Raw genomic sequence first — 25,605 nt, 5'->3', positions numbered from 1 at the left:
ATTACAAACTTTAGCAACATCTCAGTTTGGTTGGAACATCTTTAAGGAATTCTCAGCCTGAGTCTTCATTTATGAACTCATAGACTACATATTAATATTTCAAATCTTTCTTCAGCAGTGTTTACGTGAAATGTGAATATGTGGGTTGGAAGAATTCTTTTTCGCTACCCTAATTAATCTTTGTCCAGAATTTTAAGCTACTTCTTTTGCAAGTATATTTCTGAAGTTGATTTGTTAAAAATATATAATAGCAACTTTAATGTATACAGGTAGGATTTCTTCTGTGAAGTATTATTAAATTTTCACGAAGGAACATAAATAAGAAGGAAAAGTTTTCGTGACAAATTAGCTCTTAATGTTTATTCTAGGGTCATAAGATCTTGATTCATATAAGATGTATGTAGAATACAATAATATGAATATTTACTATTAAAAGTTTTTATTGGTTTGTGGAATTAAAAACTATTCTTTGATCTTTATCATCATTTGTAAATTATTCTGAAAATTGCCAAATGCTGAAAAACATCTATTTTCCTTGAGAAGCATAAAGTGTTTTTATAAAATATAATTGCTTTTATTAAATTATAATGCCATCACAGTTGTGATAGTAGTCTTAAATGTCTTGGCTAAAAATTATAAATGGCTACGGATAACCTTTTTATGAGCCTTTGGTTAATAAAATTTTAGTCTTTTGTCTGTGGTGCCCTCTTGTGGACATTTTCTAAATTGCTTTTAGAATAATCTTCAAACTGTTACTCAGAAACATCTGATTTTGTAAGCTCCCTTTATATTTCACTAATCTTTTGACAGCTTTTTGGCTGTGAGAGAAAAAGAGTAGAAGCCACAGTTAGGGTCACTGTCACCATTTAATTTACTCTGTTGTACATCAGCATTATGCACAGAGGATAGAAGATAATCTCGTTTGGAAACTTTTAGTATAATGCCAAGAACTTGTACAGTCTTGCACCATAAACCTCTGAAGTGCTGCCCACACAGCTTCTCACCATTAGGCTTGTTTAACTGATGAATACTTCTTTTATGACTTCTTGGGTTTCTGAAAGCTTTGATGTAATTTTAAGACATGCCTGCTTACATATAAGAGTTTGGGAATCATCAGGTGTGTCAGAGACAGCGGGCGTATATGCTGCTGCACCGGTGTGCTTGTGTTAAGTACAAGGACCACCTACTAGGAACAGTGAGAAGAGAGCTAGTCCACTGTGCGTGTTCACGGTCTTAATACGGAGGGACTAAATTTACACTGTTCTGTAAGCTATGGTGTTTGTTTGTTTGTTTGTTTGGGTTCTTTGCACTTTATATTGTTTTACAAGCTAGATATAGAAAAAGTGCTAAGGACAGCTCTTCAAGGGAGAATATTCTGTTTTCTCCGTGGTGTTTAGCACGGGTATGACAGATGTAGGTGGGATTCCCTGATTTGTTTCCTGGGGTCACTTCAACAGTCTCCCCTTGCTCTGCGGGAGTAATTGGGTTCCTTAATAACTGGGGGCATTTAAGCAAATTTATAGTGGTACCTTTTGATTTTTTTTTTTTTTTTTTTTTTTTTTGCCTTTTCTAGATGAACTAATTTCATATAGGTTTTGACAGGGTGTTAGTATGTTAACATCAGTGCATCCATAAATTAGTCACTTTTCTGTTGTTATGGTAAAACACCATGACCTAAGATGTGACTCTGGAGGAGAGATTCCTGTGAGTCAGGTTCTGGGGGGAGCAGAGAGGGGAGACAGGACAGCAGCCACCGCCCCCATTTCATTAGGAAGCCAGGACAAAGGACGTCTAGTGGAGTGAGGCTAGAAAACTCGCAAAACTTACCCAGGGGTCTTGACATTCCATAACCTCCAATGCTGGGAACCAAGTGTTCAGATACATGAAGCAGTGAGGGCCATTTCCCGTTCCAACCACACAGTCACCAGCCTAGAGTCAGTTGTGCAGATGCAAGGGTGGGGAACACTCCACCACCTGTGTCTGCTCTGTCTCAAGGACCTTACACTCTACAGACTGGTGACACCGTCAGCTCTTACCACAGAGAGTTTGCTTGTGACTCTTTGACTGGTGTTAAAGTGCAAATCCATCACATCAGTGTTGCTTAGCAATAACTAGTGTTATCTATACTGTTTTTCTTCAATTTATTCAGACCATACACACACACACACACACACACACACACACACACACACACACACACACCTGTACACCCTTTTCAGAGTCAGTTTGGTCTCTTTAGATCCAACATGTTGAAGTTATTTTTGTACAAAAGATTTTCAGAATACTGGTTTTTCCTCGTGATTTCTTTCAAATTTGGCTTGCGAAGTTTCTGCTAATACTTAACCTCTGTGAACATGGGCTCTAATTACCTTGATTGCTGAATCTCAATTCTGACCTTATTCCAGCCTCTTTTTCAGTCTTTTTCTCCAACTCAGCCTTCAGTTTCCCAGGCTCCTAGCATTCTCCTGACAACCAGCTGATACAGACGCCATAGGGTTCTCTCCTTATGGTATCATATTGACTTCTTAGCTTCCATTCTAGACAGAGCATTTCTCAGTTTACACCCTCCTCAGTGGAGAAGGCTACTAACTGCCCTTGACTTTTACACTACGAGCCAGAGCCATCTTTCTATGTGACTAGCTTAATTCTGAGCAGCAAAGGGACCCTCCTTTCTTGCCGTTCTCCTTAGAACATTCATTGGTGTATTATGTCTGGGATTCCAAGCTGTTAGCTAGATTTTGTTTCAGATGATGGCTTGAGTTCCTCTAGAGCAGCTTTACAGTTATCTCTGCCATTGTCTCGCATTCTGTATTGAGTTTCTGAGTTTGTATGAGGTTCTGCAGACCAAGTGGGTGATGTCAGACAGGGCAGAGCAAGTAGATGTCACTTCTAAGGAGGCTTCTTTGTAAAGGAGTTTCCCGGCACATAAGAGGATTATTAAAAGTTAGACTGTCCTAAATAGGTTATCTACTAAAAGAGTGATTCTTTCTCATTAGTGTTGCAAACACTTTTAAGATCTTTGCATAACTATCTTGAAAACTAGTGAATTGTGACAGGATATTTAAAAGGGCTGTTAGTAAACATAACAGATGTAAAGATGCCGCATACAAAGTATCAAATTGTTTCTTAGACTGTTACCGCCAAAGTCTGTCCCAGTGGTGGAGTAGGGTTTCCTAATACTGTTTTAAAATATTTGTATCCCATGTGGACCTTATGATTCATGTGCTGGATTGTGATCAGTGTCTGCTTTGCATTCCTGGCTCATGATGGCTCTGATTGAAAATGCTGCCGTAGCCCTTACTGGGACCGGCCGCTCTGCAGTGGAGAAGCATCTGCTCTGCAGACCTTTCTCTAAAGAGCATCAACATGTTTTTCTCCACTGAGGACTGAATGAGTGGATGTAAGTCAAGTGTAACAGGGAATATTATAAATAACTGCTGTGTTCTAAAAGTGTAAGGTACCAGCTCAAATGAACAGTAATCTAAAATACCAAGAAATAAGTTTGGAGTTAACGATTTTTAAGTTAAAAACAAAAAGTAATCCTGAAAAGCTTTCAGTGCCATTATCAAATTTATTAGTGTTTGAGTTTTATAAGTTCGTATGAAATATCTTTCCATCTGTACTTTGCTAATTATTCATGGTCCACTCATTTGTGACTTGAGTATTTGTGCTACTTTAAAGTTTTTCTGCTATGTACTTATAAATTAGCATTTTTAGCAAAGCATATAAAATTAGTATGTCACAAGAGCCTTCCTTTCTAAGCTTAATCAGTGGTTTTACGTTTTTATGTCTAATTCTGTGAGTTTGAAGATGCAGCCTGTCTCCTGTCCCTTTAGAGATTGAACACCAACAAAGGTGCAGAGGGACCCATGTGTGCCAACCAGAAGTTCCAGGTCTTGTCCAGCTTACGGACCATAGCACTGCTGCCTAGGATGGCAGCAATGTACAGAATGGCTCAAGATACAAAAATATGTTTAATGTTTGGGGAATGAACTGGTTACAGACGCAAGAAAATGTTACCGTTGTCGCTGTTAAAAAGAAACTGGGAGAAAGTTGACTTCTCCTGTTCTCTCTGAGATACAGCAGAGAGTAGAAGCCCCAGTTACATCCCTCGGGTGACTCTCCTTGTCTCTCACACAGCAAACAGAATGTGCCCAGCCAGCCTGTAACACGATCTAAGCTGGGCTTACAAACACTGCAGGAACTGTAAAGCCGTAGGACCCATTGGAAGTTGGGTCCAAGACTTGGTGTCAGATAAAAGTAGCTGTAATTCTTGCTTTCCTGCTCATCCACCGTGTGACTCTGGATGAATTTTAGATTTAGTTGACCTTCACGATCATCATTTGTATAAGGGATATAAATGCCCCATTAACTTCATCAGGAAAAAATGGACATAGCCCATAAAAAGTCTTCAGTATGTGCCTCTAACTCATTGATAATAATTTTTATCATTACTAAATAGAACATCATAATAACTTAGTTAACAGCATTATTTCCCCTCCCTTAATCGCTTCAATAACTTTTCTGCTTAGAATATTAAGTTAAAACACATTTTACATAAAACGTTTCCTCTCTAACATCACATGATGCTGATGATGTCGTCCCTTAACTCTGCAGTCTGTCACTTCCCTCTTTTCTCCTTATTCACTGAGAAAGCAGTGACAGCCACAAGCTAACCCTCTTTATTCATGTTAAATACATCAGTAGTTAAATTACAATTCAGAGATCACCACAGATAATCTAGCACTTAAGTATAGACCTACTGCTTACTTTTAATATTTAGTAATTTCTTTGTTTATTCTAAGTACTTTTCTTTTTTCTCTCATATAGTACATCTCAACCAGTTTCCCCTCCCTCCCTTCCTTCCATATTTTAAAATGAGGGATTTAATGTTTATTCGGTAAGATTTGCTTTAAGGACAGTACTTTATAGCAGACATCAAGGACAGAATTTTAGATTCAGATTTTAGAATCGAATGGAGGACTTATGTCAGGTCTACAGACAGTAGAGTGTAGTATGGTAAATGTATGGTCAGCCCAGCCACAAGGTGTCATGGGAGTAGTTCTGCCTAACTCAGCCTCCTGGTGTGTGCTGAGACACTCGCAGGGTTTGTCTGAGAGCTACGTAATGGAAACTGCGTGTCTAATGTACTGACCTGAATCCTGTAAGCATGTGTAGTTAATGATGCAGTTTAGTGTTTAAGAGAGGAAAAGTTTAACCTCAGGACAGCTTCTTCCGGGAGGTTCTCTTCACTCATTAAAGCAGAAGCCAAGGCTCCGCCCTCAGCCTCTCCGTGCTCTGTCAACGCATGGCTTACAGCACCCAAGGTTGTTTCCTTGTTTACTGCTCACATGTCAGAAGATTGCTCCCAAACCTCAGACTCCTTAGAAAACCAAACAGAGAAAAACTCTTCATCTCTGTGTCCCCAGTGCTGGCCAACTGCTTGTTAGATTGTAAGTGTATAATAAACGCTTGCTGAGTGAATTAGGACATGAGTATGAATTGTTTTGTGTGAAATAGTCATGTACCTACTAAGTCCTAGAGAACCACAGTAGCAGGGGCTTGAAGTGAAACCCCCTTGGCTTCATCCCACTTGAAGATTCTAGTTGCAGAGAAGGCGGTTACAGCTTGTAAGGAGCAGAGGAGGAGACGGTGGCTGATGGTGGACACTCCGGTGAAATTGGTCATCGAAAGCCTTTTGAGAAGTTGGCATCTGAGTGGAGTCGCCAGGAAAATAAGTGATTACACTATAGGACATTCCAGTTTAAAGACTCACACAGGAACATTCATAGAATTCCCGAACAGCTAAAGGAGGCGGGCGGGGCTGGAGTTTGGTGAGCAAGAAGGAATGTGACAGAAGATGGTGCTGACACGGTACCGTTACAGGGGTGGCTCACGTGTCACCACGATAAAGGTTTCATGTGAAAAGACAAGCACAGAGTATGGTGACATTCTTTTCAACGGTTCAGTCTTCCTGCCATTTGAGGGACTGAAAAGGCAAGAATGCAAACGGGACACAAGGCTGCTTTAGTTCAAGTAAAGATGCCGTTCAGACCAGTGTAAATGCAAACATTTTTTTGGGCTCTGAGAGTAAAAATTGGAAATTAAGTTTGAGATAGCTCGGTGAGAGAGGCTCTTCCTTCTAAGCCTGGTGACCTCAGCTGGATCCTCATGACCACATAGTGGAAGGATAAAATGTATAAAATGAGAGGGGTCAGTTCAGAACAGAGGAGGTCGAAGACCCTGGAGGCAGAGAGCAGGGGAGCAGGGTGGAAACTGGAAGACAAGAAATGAAGAGATGAATCTCAGGTTTCATATGGAAATGGAAGGAGCCCAGACCACAATCTGAAAAAGAAAGTGGAAGACTAACATGACACTTCACTCCCAAACTTACAGTGGTACAGTATTTAAAGCAGAGGTGCCAGCATAAGGAAGAACACTCGTAGAGAAGCGATTTCCAGTGAGAGCTCACAGTGCTGTGCCCGGAACCCCAGCTCTCAGATGGAGAGCTAAGCCGAGAGGATCACCAGGAGTTTGAGGCCAGCCTGATCTACATGCAAAGTTCCAGGGCGGCCAAGACCACATAGTCAGACACCGTATCAGCAAACCAAAAACAAGTGAATAAGTATGTAAATAAATAAATGTGAGAATTTCTAGTTAAATATATATATACACTCTCTGTTGAGAAGACATGACCAGAGAGGGAGTTGTAATGATCAGATTAGCATTGGGGGTTATGGTGAAGGTTCAGGTAAGATCAGCTTGTCCTTAGTCGGGGACATATGACTAGGAATAGCAAGGTAAGAGCAGAGGGGACAGGAACCAGAAGCTTCTTCAGTAGAGTATTGTGATACAAATGGTATTCAAGATTGACCATCGCAGTGTGAAATCACCTTGTTCCGTGTGGATTGCAAACAATTTTCACAACTTCATTTTGTCCTCATAGCACCAGTGCAAAAGCTAGGTTCAGAGTTTAATGTTTGTGGAAGATCTCATGCCTAGCAGGCATTAGAGACAGGAGTAGTTTTAGAAAGTCGGAGCCTTCAGTCAGGTATACGGCATGCACTGACCAGGGTCTCAACAGGGCAGCATACTCGGGAATGGGGAAAGACATGGGGCTGGGAGAAATTTTTTCCCCGAAAGAACTTGTTGATTGGTCGGATGTGGGAGTGAAAGAGTGAGCCCAAGGCATTGCTGTTCCTGGGGAGCTGCTGAGTAGCCTGTGGGGTTGGCTGTTGGGGACCCCGGCAAACAAGGAAGACCAGAAAGATAGATGATAATGTGTCTGATTTGGAGATTCTTAGTGTTAGGTGTCTTTAAGCATTAAGTGGGCGATAAGAAGACATCAGACCGTTGGAAGCATGCGAGTAAAGAAGAGGCTGGGATGGGAGAGGAGACATATGCCTAGACTTACCAGGAAGGCTGAGGAAGAGGAGGAATTAAGCAGACACTTGCCTACTCGTGCCTTAAGTCTCCTGAGTTGCTGAGAATGCAGTGTTGGGTTTCTGTTCTCCACATCTGCTTATTTTTTTTTTTTTGCATCATCATCATCATCATCATCATCATCGTTGTCCTTGTTGTTGTTTAATCTTTTTTCACAGTCCAGTCACTATCCCCCTCCTGGTTCATTCTTCAACAGTTTCTCAACCCATTTCTCCTCCCCCATCTCCAAGAGGACGTCCCCACCTCTTCCCCCACCCCCCAGACCTCCCCCCACTACCCACACTTGACGGTTAGGTACATCTTCTCTCACTGAGGCCAGACCAGGCGGTCCTCTGATGTGTGTGTTGGGGGCTTGGTTGGTGACTCGGTGTCTGAGAGATCTCGGGGATCCAGGCCAATCGAGGCTCCTGGTCTTCTTATGGTCACCCTCCTCTCAGCTTCTTCTAGCTTTTCCCTGATTCAACCACAGGAGTCAGCAGCTTCTGTCCAATGGTTGTGTGTAAGTATCTGCATGTGGCTCTGACAGCTGCTTGCTGGGCCTCTGGAAGGGCAGCCATGCCAGGCTCCTGTCCGTAAGCTCACCGTAGCCTCAGTAATACTGCCAGGCCTCGGAGGCTCTCCTTGAACTGGATCCCAATTTGGGCCATCACTGACTTCCTTTTCCTCGGTCTCTTCTCTACTTTTTTAACCTCTGCAATTATATTTCAATTTTATTTTAGTTTGATGATCATGGGTATTTTGTCCTCATGTGTATCTATCTAAGTGTGTGCCTTCACATTTACATTTTCTGGCTTACTTCTCCCATGAAACACTTGCTAGACTGACAACAGAATCAGGAAAAGGAAAAAGATAAGGACTGGAGAGATGGCTTGGTGGCTAAGAGTACTGACTGCTCTCACAGGGGACCCAGGTTCAATTCCCAGCACCCCTGTGGTGGCTCAGAAGCACCTGTAACTCTAGTTCCAGGGACTCAGGCACCCCCTTCTAATCTCCACGGGCAGCAACACTCACATACACAAAATAAAAAAGAAAAGCATAAATTGGATTTTAAGTGACAACCTATTGTGTCGAAACGAGTGAAAAGTCACCTCATGGGAAAAGAAAAAAAAATTGCAAATCATTTCTGCTAAAGGGTTAATATTGATGTTGTGTCGTTCTGGAATGCAGGCAGCTCTGCAACAGGCAAGCTGGTTCAGACTGGGCGGAGGAAGGCAGCCAAAGTGGCCCAAGACTGTAGCTCTTAGGAGGTAGGGGCCGGGAATTACCAGTGCAAGTCTAACCTAGGCTACACAGCAAGTCTGTGTCTCAAAAAGCCGTAAGAGAAAGAAAAGGACAAAGGTTTTCAAAAAAACACTTTTCTAAAGAAGATATACAAATGAGCCATTGAACATGTGAGTGTTTGCTCCCTATTACTGCTGTTTAAAGACTAAAAATCAATCGAGAGTGGCACTGCTTAGAATATAGAGTTACACACACACACACACACACACACACACACACACACACACACGCACGCACGCACACAGGATTATCATATTATCATCCTCTTCTGATGGCGAATGAGATTTGTTTTATGATGTAGCACATCTTGCTTTTGACATCCATTTGAAAGTCAGTAGGTTATTTCAACCTTTTGACTGCTGTGAATGATGCTGCCGTGGATACTCATGTGCTAGTATCCGAATCCCTGCTTTTCAACACTGCTTAATAGTATGATAGTAATGGTACTTTTTAATCGTTGGAAATGCATCCATGCATTCTTCTAAGAACTAAGAGATCAGCTGTCTTGGAGAGGTCTCTGAAATACGCACCTACCCAGCTGTGAGAAAGAAAGGGTCCAGCAGAGAGAGACTGGTGTCGGTGGCTTCTAATGTGACTTAGCCACAGTGCAGAGCTAATACCGACCTTTTGCCTGCAGGATGAAGATGAGCTGGATTCGCACACTATGGTGAAGACCGGTTCAGGAAGCGTGGGCACCATGCGGGCCACCAGCACCATGAGCGAAGGGGCCCAGACAATGATTGAACACAACAGCACCATGCTAGAGTCGGACCTGGGCACCATGGTCATAAACAGTGAGGACGAGGAGGAGGAAGATGGAACTATGAAAAGTATGTAGCATTTTCTCTGAATGGTCTTTTCTCTTTCGAAAGTACACGCGCTGCAACCAGGATAAATTCTGTTTCTTTTTAGAAATGACTGTGGGAAATTTTGGTTTGGGGATTATTTGACAGCAAATGTCAGAGCCTTGGAAAGAACCTTTAGCACATTTGTAACCCTCAACAACACATCTTTAACTTAGGGTTAAGGAACGTTCTAACAACACATCTTTAACTTAGGGTTAAGGAACGTTCTAACAATACATCTTTAACTTAGGGTTAAGGAACGTTTTTCTGTTGCAAGCTACAGACCCATAATTGAATTTGTGAAATATTTTAGGGAGAGGATAGTGTTTCTAACATTTACTTTTTCAATTATAAAGAAAACTTAAAATTTTGTTCCAATAAATACGACATAATATTGTTGCACACTGTCTGAATTATCAGTTAAACCACAGAGAGGGGTGGGAACTGCGGATGAAACTCTAGGAAGGCTCCGCCCTGCCCTGACTGCTGCCTCTGGTGCGCAGCATGGAGCTGGGTTGCTGCAGGGCTGACCTGACTTAGGACAGTCCCCTGACCCGTGCTGCGTACAGAAGGAAGTTGGAATTCCTTCCGTGACTGACCGCAACTCTGACCCGCACTTATCAGTACAGGACGCAGGGTTTCGGTGAAGAGAAAGCACGCTGACCACCTCTGTGGCTGTTGGCTGTTCTCTTCCTCTCTCTGCTGGTGTGTCCGCAGGAAGGTTATGTTCTATGCACACCGATTTCCAAGTGGCAGAGAGGCAGGACTACCTGACCTCCTCTGTGATGAGGAAACAGTCGGAGCAGCTGATGTCTTGTCTTCGGGCTGGGACTTTATTGAGTTAACTTGAGGTGATAACGATATCTCACTGTGTCTAAATCAATTAACTTTTATTAGAAGAAATAGAAGTTATGTCTAGATATTTTAAGATTCATTTATCGTTTTTACTTTATGTGCATGTGTGGGCCTGAGGGTATGTCTGTGTGCTATGTCCGTGCAGGTGCCTGCGGCGGTCCAAGGAAGCTGTCAGATCCCCTAGAACGAAAGTGACCGCTGTTTCTGAGCCTCCTTGTGGGTGCTGGGAACTACATCCATGTCTCCTGTAAAAGCAGCAAGTGACCCTAACTACTTACTGGGCCTTCTCTGCAGCCCCAAGTCTAGACATTTTAAACACAGAGGGTAGAGAGAGAGAGAGAGGGAGAGATGTTGGCAGAACCAGGGACGGGCTGGAAAAGGCTGTGTAGGAAAACTCACACCTAACACCGGGAGCTGCTGACTTGATACCAGGGCACTTCGGTAAAGATCTGAGCTCTTCTGAGCCGTGCCAGAGAGAACAACTAAAGGGTTTGACCTCCGATTCTTGTTTTGTTTGCCCTTCCATGAAAGAAATTCTAGTTGCAAGGAATTCTAGAAAATACAGTGCTTGTCTTAAACAGGATGTGCCAAAAATAAGGTACACCAGAGACTGGTAAGGATGGCCTTTTAATGTTGCTCGGCCACAGTGCTGAGCAATAAATTCCTTTATCTAGAGGTTCCTTTGTATGATCCTGAGCCTGGGCCTCAGCCTCAGCTGGCTCAGCACTTTTAGTGAGTGAATCGTTCAGTTTTGATTCCATAAAGCTTAAAGACGGGTGTGCATTAAAATTGCAAATGTCAATCAATGGGACAACATAGAATCGGGATCTTAAAGATTTGCGTGCATTGGAGCAGCTGAGTTGATTTGCAAGGTAACCTGGACTCTGCGTTCATCACAAACCTGGCAAGTGTACACCGTACACCGTAGCAGTTGTCCTGCAGAGACACTGGCTCTGTGGGGTAAAGCAAGGCCCGGCTGTTTCCGTTTAAAACAAAAAGAAAAAGAGCTAATGCTACAAGCAGTTCTGAGATGCAGCCAGGCCTAGTAACGCCTCTGCAGAACAAGGAAGTGACGTCACCTGGACTGTTAGGGTTCGCAGGAAGTGACGTCACCTGGACTGTTAGGGTTCACAGGAAGTGACATCAACTGGACTGTTAGGGTTCGCAGGAAGTGACATCACCTGGACTGTTAGGGTTCGCAGGAAATGACGTCACCTGGACTGTTAGGGTTCGCGGGAAGTGACGTCAACTGGACTGTTAGGGTTCGCAGGAAATGGCGTCACCTGGACTGTTAGGGTTCGCAGGAAGTAACGTCACCTGGACTGTTAGGGTTCGCAGGAAATGACGTCACCTGGACTGTTAGGGTTCACAGGAAGTGACGTCAACTGGACTGTTAGGGTTCGCAGGAAGTGACATCACCTGGACTGTTAGGGTTCAGAGGAAGTGACGTCACCTGGACTGTTAGGGTTCGCATGTAGCTGAGTATTGAACCAGCGCAGCAGCGTGCCGAGCTCACCGAGAAGAGGCGCACATAGTGTGCTAGGAATACGTGGAAAACCGCTGATCAAGTTTAGATGTTACAGAACTTATTATATTAACCTTTCACACTTACTCAATTACTGCATTCTGAGTTAAATAATTTTAAGTGATATTTATTTAAAGACTTATTTTTATATGCTTGTGCATCTGATGTATGGGTTCTTGTAGCTCAGAAACTTAATTTGTACTTGTACACAATTTTATCTAATTAGTAAAAGAAAGCGTCTGCAGTTCTGCTTGACATTTGGGCGAGTTCATTCTGAGTAATGATAAATTGATTCTGAAGGAGTTTACGAGGAAGACAAGGGGAACCTGACAGCAGGGTGGGCTGTCCAAGCACCATTCCTGTCCTGTTCTGTTTCCTCTTCTTCCCACTTCTGACACATAGCCTTTGCATTCTTCCCTCACTTAAAATCCATCTTGGAAAAGGATCAGCTACAAACATGTAAGTACCTAATTGTATTAAACACTCATGAATAAATCCTTCCTCTAATTGGAAAGTCTTGAGTCAACGGAATAAAGCATTAAGAAATTATTTACTGTGGCTAGAGAAATGGCTGTACGTGGGGAGGAGGGGACAGGAGCACCCACTTGATGGCTCGCCGTTCCGGCCAGACACTTGAGTTCCAGGGACATAAGAAAGCCTGACTCAGAACAGTATGAAAAGTGATTGAGAAAGTACCTGACGTCTATCTACCTTTGGTTCCACGAGTACAACTCAGGCACACACAGGTCTAGTGGGGTGGTGTGGAGAGACGGAGAGAGGGAGGGAGGGATGATAGATAGACAGACAGACAGACAGACAGATAAATTTTCCTTCAAAGTAAAATATAGTAATTATATGCCACTTTGACTAGTCAGTTTAGTTTTCCAGGACATGGCAGCACATACAACATGAGCTATACACATAGAAGCTCTCACGTAGGTTGTTGCAAATACCCATGGTATTTCTGGGTCATTGGAAATCTTTTTTCTTTGGAGGCAGTAGGTATCTGTGTGTGATGTAGTTACAGTAGTTTGAAGCTCCCTGTGGGCACTTGTCTGTGTCCTGGGCCTGGGGGTATTTGGTGTAGTGTAGGCCCCTCAAGACTGTTGGACAGTGCATCTTGACTTTGTGATGTGTTTTACTACCACAAAACACATGCTAAACATGGAAATGCTCTTTTTCCTAGTGCAAATGAGTATCTTCTGATGGCCTCCCGAGAAAGATTCTCACAGACATTAGCATGTTACTGTCTTTCTGTTGAACTGAAACTTAAGCTTCAATTTTGTCTGTTTCCTCTCTTGTGCCCTCACTGGAAATGCAAAGCAGCTGCTTCCTGTTCTCCGCACAGTGCGTTCGTGCACTTGGCTGTTTTCAGGCAGTCGGGCCCTGTAAACCTTCGAGCCGCTGCTCTTCCTGAACTTCTCGCCTTCCTCATGACGAGGCTCAGGACCTGTCCTGGGTCTGTGCCTCCTCCTTTATTTCAGCCACTGTGATAAAGCCGGGGAAGGAATTTCATGTAGGAGCTTCTACATCTCATCCTGATTTTTGTTTGTGTTTATTGTGTCCTAGCCACAGATTGGAGGACAGACTTCCAAGTCCGGTCGGTCTCTGACATGACATTTGACAGTCATCATGTTGCTTTGGGAACTGTCACTTCCTTCTTTACACCCGAGTGTCTTTGTCACAGTGTGCTGAGGGATTGAAAAGTCAAGCATATACTTCGTTATTTTAAATTTTCTTCATGTATTTATCTTTTCATGAAGACCTTATTTGCTTAGAAGAAATATGGAACATTAACGAATAGTCATGATGCACTGGAATACTTCACAAAGTTATAGTTACTTAGTTTAGTGTCCCTGTAAAGTTTGAAGGAATGAATGAAAGGTAGACATGAGCTTTTTACAGTCTCACAGGCACAGAGGGTGGTTTTTGTTCCTCTGTTGCTAATGGGGTTTTCCATATATAAGCAAATCAGTTGAAAGAACTAGGCCAAAACTGAGGAACTAAGTAATTTCAAATATTAAGTTTATTATTACAATAAAATCTGTTTTAATAAGGTAAGGTCAGAACCTGATTGCAGCTGGAGAAACTGATGTCAGTTTTATGTGGCGGTCCTTTCCGTGTTGGAAGAAGGTGCTCCCATAGCAACCACAGTCTGCTTCCTTCTCTCTGCAGGGCCCAGAACTCTCCTGGGCTCCTCCTCCCTCAGCTCCAAGTAAGAAACATCAGTCTGCTGCCCCTGGAGACTCCGCTGTCCTCCAGCACGTGTTGCCTAATGTGCAGTAAAACATTAACTAGGCAGTTACTGTGGCCCCTCCTGTTAACTTCAAACAACTTCGTCTAAATGTTAGTACTGCGTTTTAAAGTAAGAATAGAAAATCTTTAGATTTGCAGGCACATACATTTGAATAGAAATCTTGTTATAAAGTCAAGCAAAAAAGAACAATGTAACAGGACAGACTGCCTTCTTTTATTTAAGCTGAATTTTAGATTAGCTAACTCTGTAAGAATGCCTGTTTCTTACTTGAGTGGGTTATTGTCTAGACTTACCCTTTTTTTAATGTATATGTTAAATGTCTTTCGAGATCTTACCTGCGTCATTTATAGTTTTTAAGAATTATCATTTTCATTGTATGTGTGTGAGTGGTTTAGTTCACGTGTGTGTGTGTGTGCAGTTGTGTTCTTGGAGGAGGCGGGTAGAGGGCTGGCTGCTCTAGGACTGCAGTTGCTGATGGGACCTGGGTCCTCTGCAAGATCAGCAAGTGCTCTTCACGCGGAACTGTCTCTCCAGCCCCAGGTCCCATATCTCTCATACCGTTCTTTAATACGCTTTGTTTACAAAATGTAAGAAATAAAACGTTTGGCTGAATGTAAGATGAAAATGACTCAACAGTATGTTAAAGTTTTTGTTTAGTTGAGGCCATAGAACGTTTATAAGCCCAGAACTGGGAAAAAATTCCTCTCAAAGTTAGTGGATTTCAAATATAAAATAATACCAAATCCCTCTCCCTAAGTCACCCAATATCTACAGTAAACCAGCTCAACATCTCAAGCTTTTTACTTTATTATTTAAAATACATTCTCCTCTCAAACAATACGTCCTGACCACAGTTTTCCCTCCTCCACGCCTCCCAGGTCCCCACCTCTTCACTCCCCAAGACCCATCCCCTTCCATTTCCCTTCCAAATAGAACAGCCTCCAAGGCACAACAACCAAACACAAATCAGGATACAGTAAGACAAGGCAAAGCCCTCACACAGAGGCTGGGGCACCCCGTAGGAAGAAGCGGAAACAGTCCCACTGGACAGTTAGGAGTACCGCAGGAATTCCAAGCTGACAGTCACAGCATATCTGCACAGAGACCTGCGCAGACCTGGTTGCTGCTTCCGTCTCCGTGAGCCAACATGTGCCGCTTAGTTGATTCAGTGGACTGTTCTAGTGTCATCCTCTCTTCTGACTCCAACAGTCTTTCCTCCCCCTCCTCTGTGTGTGTGTGTGTGTGTGTGTGTGTGTGTGTGTGTGTGTCCGAGTCTCTGCACCACTGAACAAGGTACCAAAATATGAGCATAGCAGAACATCATGGGGAATGATTTAATTGATTTTCTTCCAGTCCTGTTTGCTTCTACCCTAGGTCTCTGGACTATCTGGTCTTCCACTCCTGGTCACTCGGGAGTGTTGGGCATGAGCCACCAGTTCTGCATCACTGCCCAGCACATTCTGCAGGGACGACACGGTGGGCGGAGGGTCTCGCGGTGAGGACTGTAGGTAGAGGGTGCTGGTGTCAGTTACAGAGAACGACCTGTGTCCCAGCATTCACCTGGGCTGTTTAGAAAGGACGGCCGGTTCAGACTCTGCCCCTCCTACTGTTCAGATTTGTGTGGAACCACAAAACGTTTCCCATGGCTCTCTAGGTCACACGGGAAACGACTTTCACAACTATAATGTATCTAAAGTGTAGATATAATTAAATTGCCAATTGTAATAGTGGGTTTAAAGTTTTAAAATGAGGATAATTCTTTAGCAAAACTGAAGTTTCCTGATCCTCTTACTTTTTATAAAAAATGTTTATATTTTCGACTCTGTGAGCAGAAATGTACCAGTTAAGGGCTGAATTTAACCACATCTACCATGAAGCCCAGATAATAGTGGTTTAAATAAAATAGGATTGATTTCTTTTCTTTTCATACTGAACAGGAAATCCAGAGAGTAGTCTGTGCTGATAGTAATCCCACGGTGCCGTGGGAGCCTTTCTGAGGCCCCATCTTGAGGCTTTCTCTGGGCTGTCCAACCATTGAATCCAAACCCAATCAGAACGTTTTGGAAACTCTTATTTTGTATAATTGGCTAAAGTTATGTCACCTGGTCAGGGCCAGAAGAGAAACGCTCTCTCACCCAGACGGGAGAGGAGGAGCTGGTGACAGGGCAGCAGAAAGTTCTGAGCCGGAACAGCCGCAGGTTCCTCTCTGAGCCCTGGGATCATGTGCCTTCGCTCTCGAGCCACTGCTTCCTTGTGCATAGTTTCTAGCTTTCTCTCAGCCTTCCTCCCCTCTGCCAGGTAAGGTCTGCCTACTGAGGCCGTCTTGCTTCTAGTTTTGAAGACATTGTTACACAGAAGATGGGTGGTTTCCAGCAGCTGTCTCCTGCAGAGTTAGCGAACTTTAAAATTCAACTTAAATAAAAGAAGGCAGTCCTCTAGACTTTTCTTTATGCACTTATTTCCTCCTTCCAAGCACACGATGGTACTTTTTCTGTGCAGCTTTTATTACAGTCGCTGCTTTATTAATAGTTTCTCCCAGGAAAATGTCCGTCCTCCATCCAACCCTATTATGTTTTACATTATGCAAAGATCTGAATCAGGAGGTACTGTGTGCCAGAGATCAGAAATAACACGTGTGATCTGCTGTATATGGAAAAGGAGTGATTCTGTAGTGGGATTCTGTGTAAGTACTGACTCATCACCGTTAAAATGGGCCATACGTATAACGGCATTTGAAAACTTTAAAAACGTGGTTAGGACTCTTATGTCGTATAGGAAATCTCGTCAGAGAGAATAAAATGATCTCAGTGGATGAACCTTAGCTAACGGGAAAGTAAAGTGTGCAAAGACCAGCCCAGGTAGGTTGGCCCTCTTGCCTCAGCCTTGTGAGTGTAGATTGCATTCTTTAAGGGTAAATTCAGTATATTCAAGAGCCTTGGTAACGCGCACGCACACTCATGAGCACACACACACACACACATGCACACACATTCACACACATGCACACACACATGCACACACATGCACACACATGTACATACATGCACACACACATGCACACACATGCACACACACATGCACACACATACATGCACACACACATGCACACACATGTACACACATGCACACGCACATGCACACACATGTACACACATGTACACACATGTACACATACATGTACACACATGCACACACACATGCACACACATGTACACACACATACATGCACACACACATGCACACACATGTACACACATGCACACACATGCACGCACATGCACACACACATGTACACATACATGTACACACATGCATACACATGCACACACATGTACACATACATGTACACACACGCACACGCACACGCACACATGTACACACATGTACACACACACACACACACACGCACACGCACACAGCGATGACCGGGGAGAAGGAAGAACATGGAGACAGGAAGGAGCACTAAGCTCTTATCCCGTCACCTCCCACTTTGCTCTTTGATTTTCTCAAGTATTTTGTAGAGCATTTGTGCAGATGTGGTTATAACTTAATGTGTTCTTTTTCTCTGGTCTCATAAAACAGGTTGTAAATTAAGACTTAGGTTCACTTTCTAGACCCCATTTTGCAGTAAGAACCAAATATCGTTCTGAAAATACAGAAATACATGTTTTAATGATGAGGTTCAGAGACAGATCAATTTTGTTGAGAGTGTTAATGAAGTATATGTTTCCTGTTGACGTCAGGAATTGACCTTCTCCCGTGGACTGGTTCCTTTCCCTTCCCCCAGTTTGTTTACCTGTCAACCCGCCATCCCATGGCTTCTGTGCTCTAGCTTTTGTGAATAACACGATGGTGAACGTGGCCATGCGTGTGTTCAGTTCGCTTTTAGCTTCTTAGTTGTTATCTAGGAATGAGCTATAAGTGCTGTACGTGGCTGACCGCTAAACTGAACTGCCAGTAAAGAGTCTGCAGTGTTAACTCGGTCCCGCCATCTTAAAACTCTTAGACAAACACACGCACTGTTACTCCTGTCCCTGTCCTCACCTGAGCTAACTCAACCATAGTCCATGTATGCCACATAAATACACACAGACTTATGAGGTGCAGACGGGGACCAGGATTCCCTCTCATCAGCCCCGCTCTTCTTTCCCCTTTTATTGAAAATAGAGTTTTTTTTATCACATAATGTATGTTTATGTGCTTCTGGTCGTCTCCCCTCCTCTTCCCAGCTCCTCCCCACCTCCCTCCCCTCCAGATCCCTCCTCTTCTGTCTCACTGAAAACAACAGGTTTCTAGGGATAATAATAAGACATAACAAAATAAAGCATTATAAGATGAAACAAAACTACCTTATTTGAGTTGGACACTACCACGCTTTTCTTTTTACGTTCACAAATTCCTCAGTCTGGAATTAGTGACAGAAAGTAGGCACTGGTTCTGATTCATGGTCTGTGAGGGACTGAGAGGGAAGCTTTTAGCATCGCATTGTTTGTAGAAAATTATTTCATATCCCAGCTTTAGCCAACAATGCTCCTTAGCTGTCAGCGTTGAGCCGCCTGTGTCCTCTTGCGAGCACATTCTAGATTGGCCAGATCACTGTTATGACTGTTGTCTGAATTTACAACATGGCAGGTCTGTGGCGTGTTCCCATAGGCAAGCAAACAGCATGGGGATGAGTCCAAGAACACGTCACGCTAGGCTGTTCCACATGAAACACAAAGAGCAAAGACCTTTGACATCGGATGCTGGGTGACAAGGCTGTGAAGGGCTGACATCGGATGCTGGGTGACAAGGCTGTGAAGGGCTCGCTGGAACTGGAACAGAAGGGGCAGGACCAGGTCCAGGCTCCTGTGTAAAACAAGGCAGCTTAGTTTCTGTCTGGAGAGTGACGTGAGCAAGGCGTTCATGGTGGTCTCTGGGGTGTCCTTGAAGTCCTGAGGCTTGACCAGAAACTAGTCCTTGACCAGAAACTACTGGTCAAGACTTAATCACAAGATTGTTTTTATTGGTTATTCCAAATGTTTTTTTAATTTTAATTGTTCAGTATAAAAAGTAAGCCATCTTACGGTTCTGAGCAGAAGAATGACATGGTCTGTGTGTATTTAGAAAGATCACTATGGAGACAGTGTAGTCAAGCTTGTGACTATGAAATAGCAAAGTTTGGAGGCCGCTGTACTCTGTCCCTTTCTTATGGAGTAATCAAAAACTGGTTAGAGGCTGAGTGTCAAAGAGAGAAATGTAAACAACCCTTGAGAAAAAGAATTAAAAATCACGCTGGATGAGTGTGGAAAGAGGAGTCCGAATGAAAGCTCAGCTTCGTCACTGTAGGAAGAGTTGAATGTTCGGTGTTGACCTTGGCAGAGATGGAATGGGGGAGGGGCTGCAGGTTTGTGGAAACTGTCTTCAGTCAGTCTCAGGAGTGAACAGCTAACTCACATACACCTCGACCGAGGGCTACACAGCACACACTGTAAATTTGGAAATAGAGCTTACGACAGTTTGAGCTAAGGAAATAACTTGAGAAGATATAGCTATAAATAAACAGAAGCTGTCAGAGCCCAGGGAGCAGGGCCGTCAGCTGCAAACACGTACGAAGAATCGGTCGATGCAGGAGAAAACCTTAGCAGCCCTTCCAGTTTCTTAACTGCTTAAAGTACATCTTTATAATCAGCACAAACATAAACGTGAAAATAACAGAAATATTTAAAACGTATTGTCCTCAATACTGGTAATACTTTAATAAGATTATAATGAGGATTCTATAAAGTAACAAGGTTCTATTTGGGGTCTTTATGTTTCTGTTGATATGTGTTTGGTCTGAGTACCCTTCTTTTGATTTTGCCCTGTGTTCCTGAACTGGCAGGGGTGGCCTTGGCTTTGACGAGGATACACTAAGTATTGGCTCACTGAAACATAATCCTCATTTCAATAAATGTCATTCTTCTTTAAGTGTTAGAACTTATACCTGCCTTCTCTGTTTGTTTACCTAAGGAAATGCAACTTCGCCCCAAGTACAAAGACCTTCTTTCATGGACTACTTTGATAAGCAGGACCTCAAGAACAAGAGTCATGAAAGTTGTGATCAGAGCATGCGTGAGCCGTGCCCTATGTCACACAATGTCTTTCCTGACAACTGGAGAGTCCCTCAAGATGGAGACTTTGATTTTGTAAGTGCATTTTCTTTCTTCCATTTTTCTTCCTTCTTTCTGGATTGGTTTTCCTCACATTGAAGGACATAGTTCCTAGATGTGGATGGTGTGTCTGTAAATTGCAGACTGTATATTAATGTGCAGCTAGAGCTATGGCTTGTGTTGTAACTTATAGAACTGTACAAGCAGGAAAATGTAGACGCAGCTAACACTGTAAACGATAACTGTTCTGTGCAGTCAGAGTGTCCGGAGATGACTTGCACATGGCTCTCTCGTGACCCAGCACTGAAATCATTGAGTTCGTGTCCATTGGACTTGATTGTTCTCATTAAAACTCTGTCCAGGTAGAAAGGGATAAGATCTCAAATGTAAATACAGAGTATCTAATAAAAAATATCAAGAAACAAAACTGTGTCTGGGTAACATAGAGCTTCATTTTTTCTACCTGGTTCATTGTTGTTTCTTTAAAGAGCACAGATAATACAGACACATCATTTTAACGAACTTATTAACAGAACTTGAAAAACTAAGTTTTTTTAATTCTCTGATAAAATAAAAAATATTGGAGTAAAATTTTGTTTCAGCAGGTTTAAAATAATTTGTTACTTTTTCAAAAGTATCTAGAAAAGTTATGTTCCAAATAAGATTACAATCATTTATAATTATATTTATTAATAAGCATAATACTTTATAAACAAATAAAATGCATATAGATGCATATCTTAAAATTTCAAGCAGCATTAACTTATTTTTCTTAGCTGTCATGATAAATGTTTTAGGATTAAAATTATCTTAAAGTAGTTACTTTTTAAAAAATCACCTTTATTTTTCTGTGCGTGTGTGTGTGTGTGTGTGTGTGTGTGTGTGTGTGAGGATCATTTCTCACTTCCCACCGTATGGTTTCCAGGTTTCGTACTTTGCCCACTGGGCTAGGTGTCAAGCATCTTTACCCACTGAAGCCATTTTGCTGGGCTGGGATTATAAATAGTTTTAATTTGTGAATACTTTTCTTCTCAATTGTCTTAGTTACTTGAGGTCTTTTCATGATGAGGTATTAAAATGTAAAAATGTCTACTCAGTAGTAAATATCAGAAGTGTGATCCGAGGTTAGCCTGAGAACAGCTGCAGTATCTGTTTTTTAAGAATCAGAGAACTTAGAAAAACAAAATCTGTGTTTCTTTTGTTCTGATAAGATTTTATTTTAATCCATCTACTTTAAAAAAATACATAAATTATTTAGAGTGCTGACATTTAAACTGTAAATCATTCATGACGTGATAAATAATGTAGACTCTTTAGCATCAGAGAATTCTGTCAGAATGGATCTTACTAGCCCCTTGGATGGTTTAAAATGCGCGAGCAGTGTGGTGGATAAAGTACCACAGATAGGGAATAGTAAATAAGGTGATTTAATTCTGCCTCCGTGGCCTTTGGAACCCTCTTAATGTTTTACGGTCACAGTTATTGCTGGTTTACGTGTGGAGGTGTGTGTGGGCACACACGTCCCCAGCACATACTTGGATATCAGCCAGTCAACAATAGTCCTCTTTTTCCACCGTACATCGTGGGGACTGAACATTTCAGCGCCTGACCTTAGACAGATGTTGTATGTGCTCATCATTTTGTGGAATAGTGCATCTGGTTCATTAAGTGTAGTTTATCTGTGCGTCTTACCTAGGGCTTCTCAAATGACTTCAAAAATGTACCTGCTTGACCAATACAGCCAAATGGCTCCTGAAATTAACTCTTCAGGTTTCTGGCAGACTCGTCAAGTGTGGCTACAGTTCCATGTCTTTACAGCACCTATCAGCTGTATCGCTTTGAGGAAATGTCAAATATTCCGAACACTCACAGAAGAGGATATAAACAGGATAAATAAAAGAAGGGTTGGCTGGAGCTGAGTCAAGAGTTGCTAAGAGTCACAGTGGGAGAAGGCGGCATGTGACGGTGGCAAGCGGGAGCCTGGTGACATTGTGTGTGGTTTGGTGGATGCTCTGCTCACAGTGTGAGGGGAAACATGAAGACAACGTAGGTTCCACCTGACACCAGCTGCTGATCACGGGAAACACGCTCATACAGAACGATCAGGTGTGCGGCTCACAGTGTATGCAGCGTGCTAAGGATCACGTGTCCCCTTTTAATGACATAGTTTAAGGCTGGTTTCCAAAGAGAGCTGAATTGTGTTGGTTCCTTTGTCTGTTTGATGGAAGTTGCTTAAAATAAGCCAAAGTCATTTTGTCCAGTTCTTCAGGACATAGAAATTCTGTTTGTCCTTCTGCCTTTGCAGAAGAGAGAATACTGGACCATCTTCCCATATCCAGAGCAGATTCCTAAAGGTGAGGCTCGTTCAGAAAGTCACCGGCTAAGCAGGTGTGCAGACTTGGGAGCAGTTTTTTTACATCTTAAAGTCTGTATGTAATGTAATTTGTATATTTTCTTTTAAATTTTAGCACTTTGAATTGTCCCATTATGTTCTTGACATAGCGATAGAATTTAGGGCAGCACCAGTTGGAAAGCTCCCATATAAAGATAGGAGATAAGATATATTTGGGCTAATTAGCTTATTATTTTAACTCTGTTAAAAATAAGAGCTGGGGGTTGGAGGTGTGTGTTCTGTTGGGGGTGTGTCTCTGAGAGCTGGGGTTGGAGGTGTGTGTTCTGTTGGGGGTGTGTCTCTGAGAGCTGGGGTTGGAGGTGTGTGTTCTGTTGGGGGTGTGTCTCTGAAGATGGCCTAAAGCATGTGAGGAAGGCAGGTCTGCTTGTTAAAGCACTGGTCTGACGTTTAGGGTTTGTTAGAAACATTTGCAAAGCATCCTCAGCATCCAGAGTGTTCACATAGAGTGACTGCCTCTCAAAAGTTACGGCGTCACATTTACATAGGTACACTTTTGGTAATGTGAAGATTTTGGAGTAAGAGCAAATATTTGAAAACCATCTGTTCCTTGTTTTAAGGAAGAGATTGAAAGTAATCAGTGGGACAAGTGGAATTAGGTAAGTGTTTTTGGTTTCAGCACAATCTGATAAGTTAAGGTTTCTTGATTACTCGGAGATTTGTTACGTTTGTATTGTTCTTTTTTTGAGTCCCGTGAGCCACGCTGTGTTCTTCCTGGCTCGTACTTCACCCTTTCCATGTCAGCAGCAGCGAAGGGAGAGTCAGGAGACCAGCCATGTTTCTGAGGGGAACCTGAGCAGCCCTCAGGCCTTTACATGCTGCTATGGCTTCCTCTAAGACGCCTTTTCCCTTCTAAAGAGATCGAGGCTCGAAGCTTGTCTCACTCTCAGAGGCCTGTCCCTTCAGTTCTTTGGACTGAGGAAACCACTTTACTTGGGCATTTAAGCACATTGTCATCAATTAGCTTTGCATTAATTAAATAATTATTGTCAATTATTTCCAGATGTGTGCAAGAGTGTTAACAGACTACGAGAAGATAACTGTGGGCGCTTTAGACTTGTTTTTTATGAGGTACAGAAGAAATAAACTCATAAACTCCCCAGCGTTGTTGGAGTTGCCTGGATGAGTTAATGATTACAGGTGCACATGTGGCGTGAGCTCCACGTATGTGACACATCGGGTACCGCTCACTCAGTCCTTATAGCGCCAACAGGAAATTAAAACTAATGAGAAGCCTGCCCTTCGCAATGCTTGCAGAATTCTTGCCTATTCTTTGCCAGCTCACGAAATTGTGTTGGCAGTCAGGCCCAGCAGATGGGCTGGCACGTGCAGGGTTGTGTCGTGTGACGGCCTAGCTTTGTGCGGTCCCTGCACCACGGTGACTGCGTGTCTACAGAGACATTTCAAGGAAAAACCAGCCTCCTCCAAAGATGGCTGCCTGTGTACGCTAGGAAAATGTGAGCGGTGGGTGTCAGAGCCGACTGTGGCAGTCCTCGGGGACGGAGTCCGTGGGAGTTAAAGGTTAGACATTCGGAGTATGAACACCGTTTAGCCCCCTACGGTCAAGCTTCTGCGTTCTTAACTCTAAATGTGATATTTAAAGCATAATTTCTGAGATTTTTATTTGATAGTTGTGTCCAGGCAAAAACCAACCAAAGCACTAAGGTAATTCTGCTTATTTAGGTAATTAATCCTTAATTTAAAACTCATATGGCATCATTTCCTTTACAAATTAAAGTGAGCAGGCCTGGGCTTATTGGATTAATTAAGATAGAAGGCACAGGTGCACCGTGTGGTTTCTTGTCACCATGTTGGAATTTATTACAATGTTTAAAGCATATGGCAAAAAGAAAAGCGTCCCATGAAGAAAGTTCTAGAAAGCAGAGCCTCTCCTCACAGCAGATGTGTTCTTTGCTAAGTGTAATTTACGTAGAAGATTGTACTGGGAAAATTGGCTACTTTACACTAACAACAAATACATTGTTCTTCAAACATATGTTTATGTCTGGAGAAGTCATTTTGACTCTGAGGCCTTTCTGTTCACATACTTAATGTGGAGATCCAGTCCGCGAGCATTACGGACTGCTAGAGTGATTATATCAAAAGATGTTAATCAGTCGTGAAGTTTAGGATCAAAGGGTGAGACAATCTGATTCATCATCGTTTAATTGAAAACCGGTGTCCACTAATGTTTACCTCTTGAAATAAACCATGAGACGTAAAATAAGGTTTGGAATTGATTGAGGGCCCAAGACTATTGACTTCTGGTGGAACAAGAAGTCAAGTTTGAGGCTTTTTAAAGGTGTTGCACAGATACATATGCATTCCTAAGTGAAGACACAGAATCACTTGTACGTGTGTGGGGCACTTTTTACCTGAATTGGCATAAATGAAAATCCAATTCAGTGCAAAATTAGCTTTGCACCCTCACAATTCCTCAGGTAAATGGCTTCCTATGTGCATGTGATAGAAGCGTGTCCTCCTTTGGAGCCCAGTGCTTTGCTGGCCTGGTTGAATGGATACTAACACGTTTTTCTTCACAATCTACTTTTCTGTTTTTAATTCCCTTCCTCCTTCATTTAATACAAAACCTTTTAAAGGTTGGATTCTTCCTGCTGGATAATTTTCTAATAAATAATGCCTTTAAAAAAATCCCAACTCTTAACTGGGCATCTGCGATACACCTCTGTCATTCAGGGAGCTGGTGTGGGAGAATTGTGAGTTCAAGGCCAGTCTGGGCTGTGGGGGGAGCATCGTTTCTTCCACAAACCCAAATCATCTGACTTCATAACTGTTCTCAGCAGGACAAACATTCTCTTCTCAAGTGTAGACGGATTTTATGGGCCTTTACAAGGGAG

The 25,605-nt window shown here is 42.6% G+C and overlaps 1 protein-coding gene across 3 annotated transcripts in view; it reads left to right on the top strand.

The window, feature by feature from the left end:
* Positions 1–25,605, top strand: part of STK3 (serine/threonine kinase 3) — a 194,667-nt gene that overhangs the window by 126,161 nt on the left and 42,901 nt on the right. For all 3 annotated transcript variants that reach the window (XM_080909334.1, XM_080909333.1, XM_080909332.1), the window contains 2 exons: positions 9,362–9,554; positions 20,198–20,373. In XM_080909334.1, coding sequence (XP_080765460.1) covers positions 9,362–9,554; positions 20,198–20,373 — 369 coding nt within the window. The remainder of the gene's footprint in view (positions 1–9,361; positions 9,555–20,197; positions 20,374–25,605) is intronic.

The sequence above is a fragment of the Micromys minutus genome (assembly GCF_963924665.1).
Source record: "Micromys minutus genome assembly, chromosome: 33".
NCBI lineage: Eukaryota > Metazoa > Chordata > Mammalia > Rodentia > Muridae > Micromys > Micromys minutus.
Note: the sequence above shows the minus strand (reverse complement) of the source record. Positions and strands in the feature narration are given on the sequence as shown.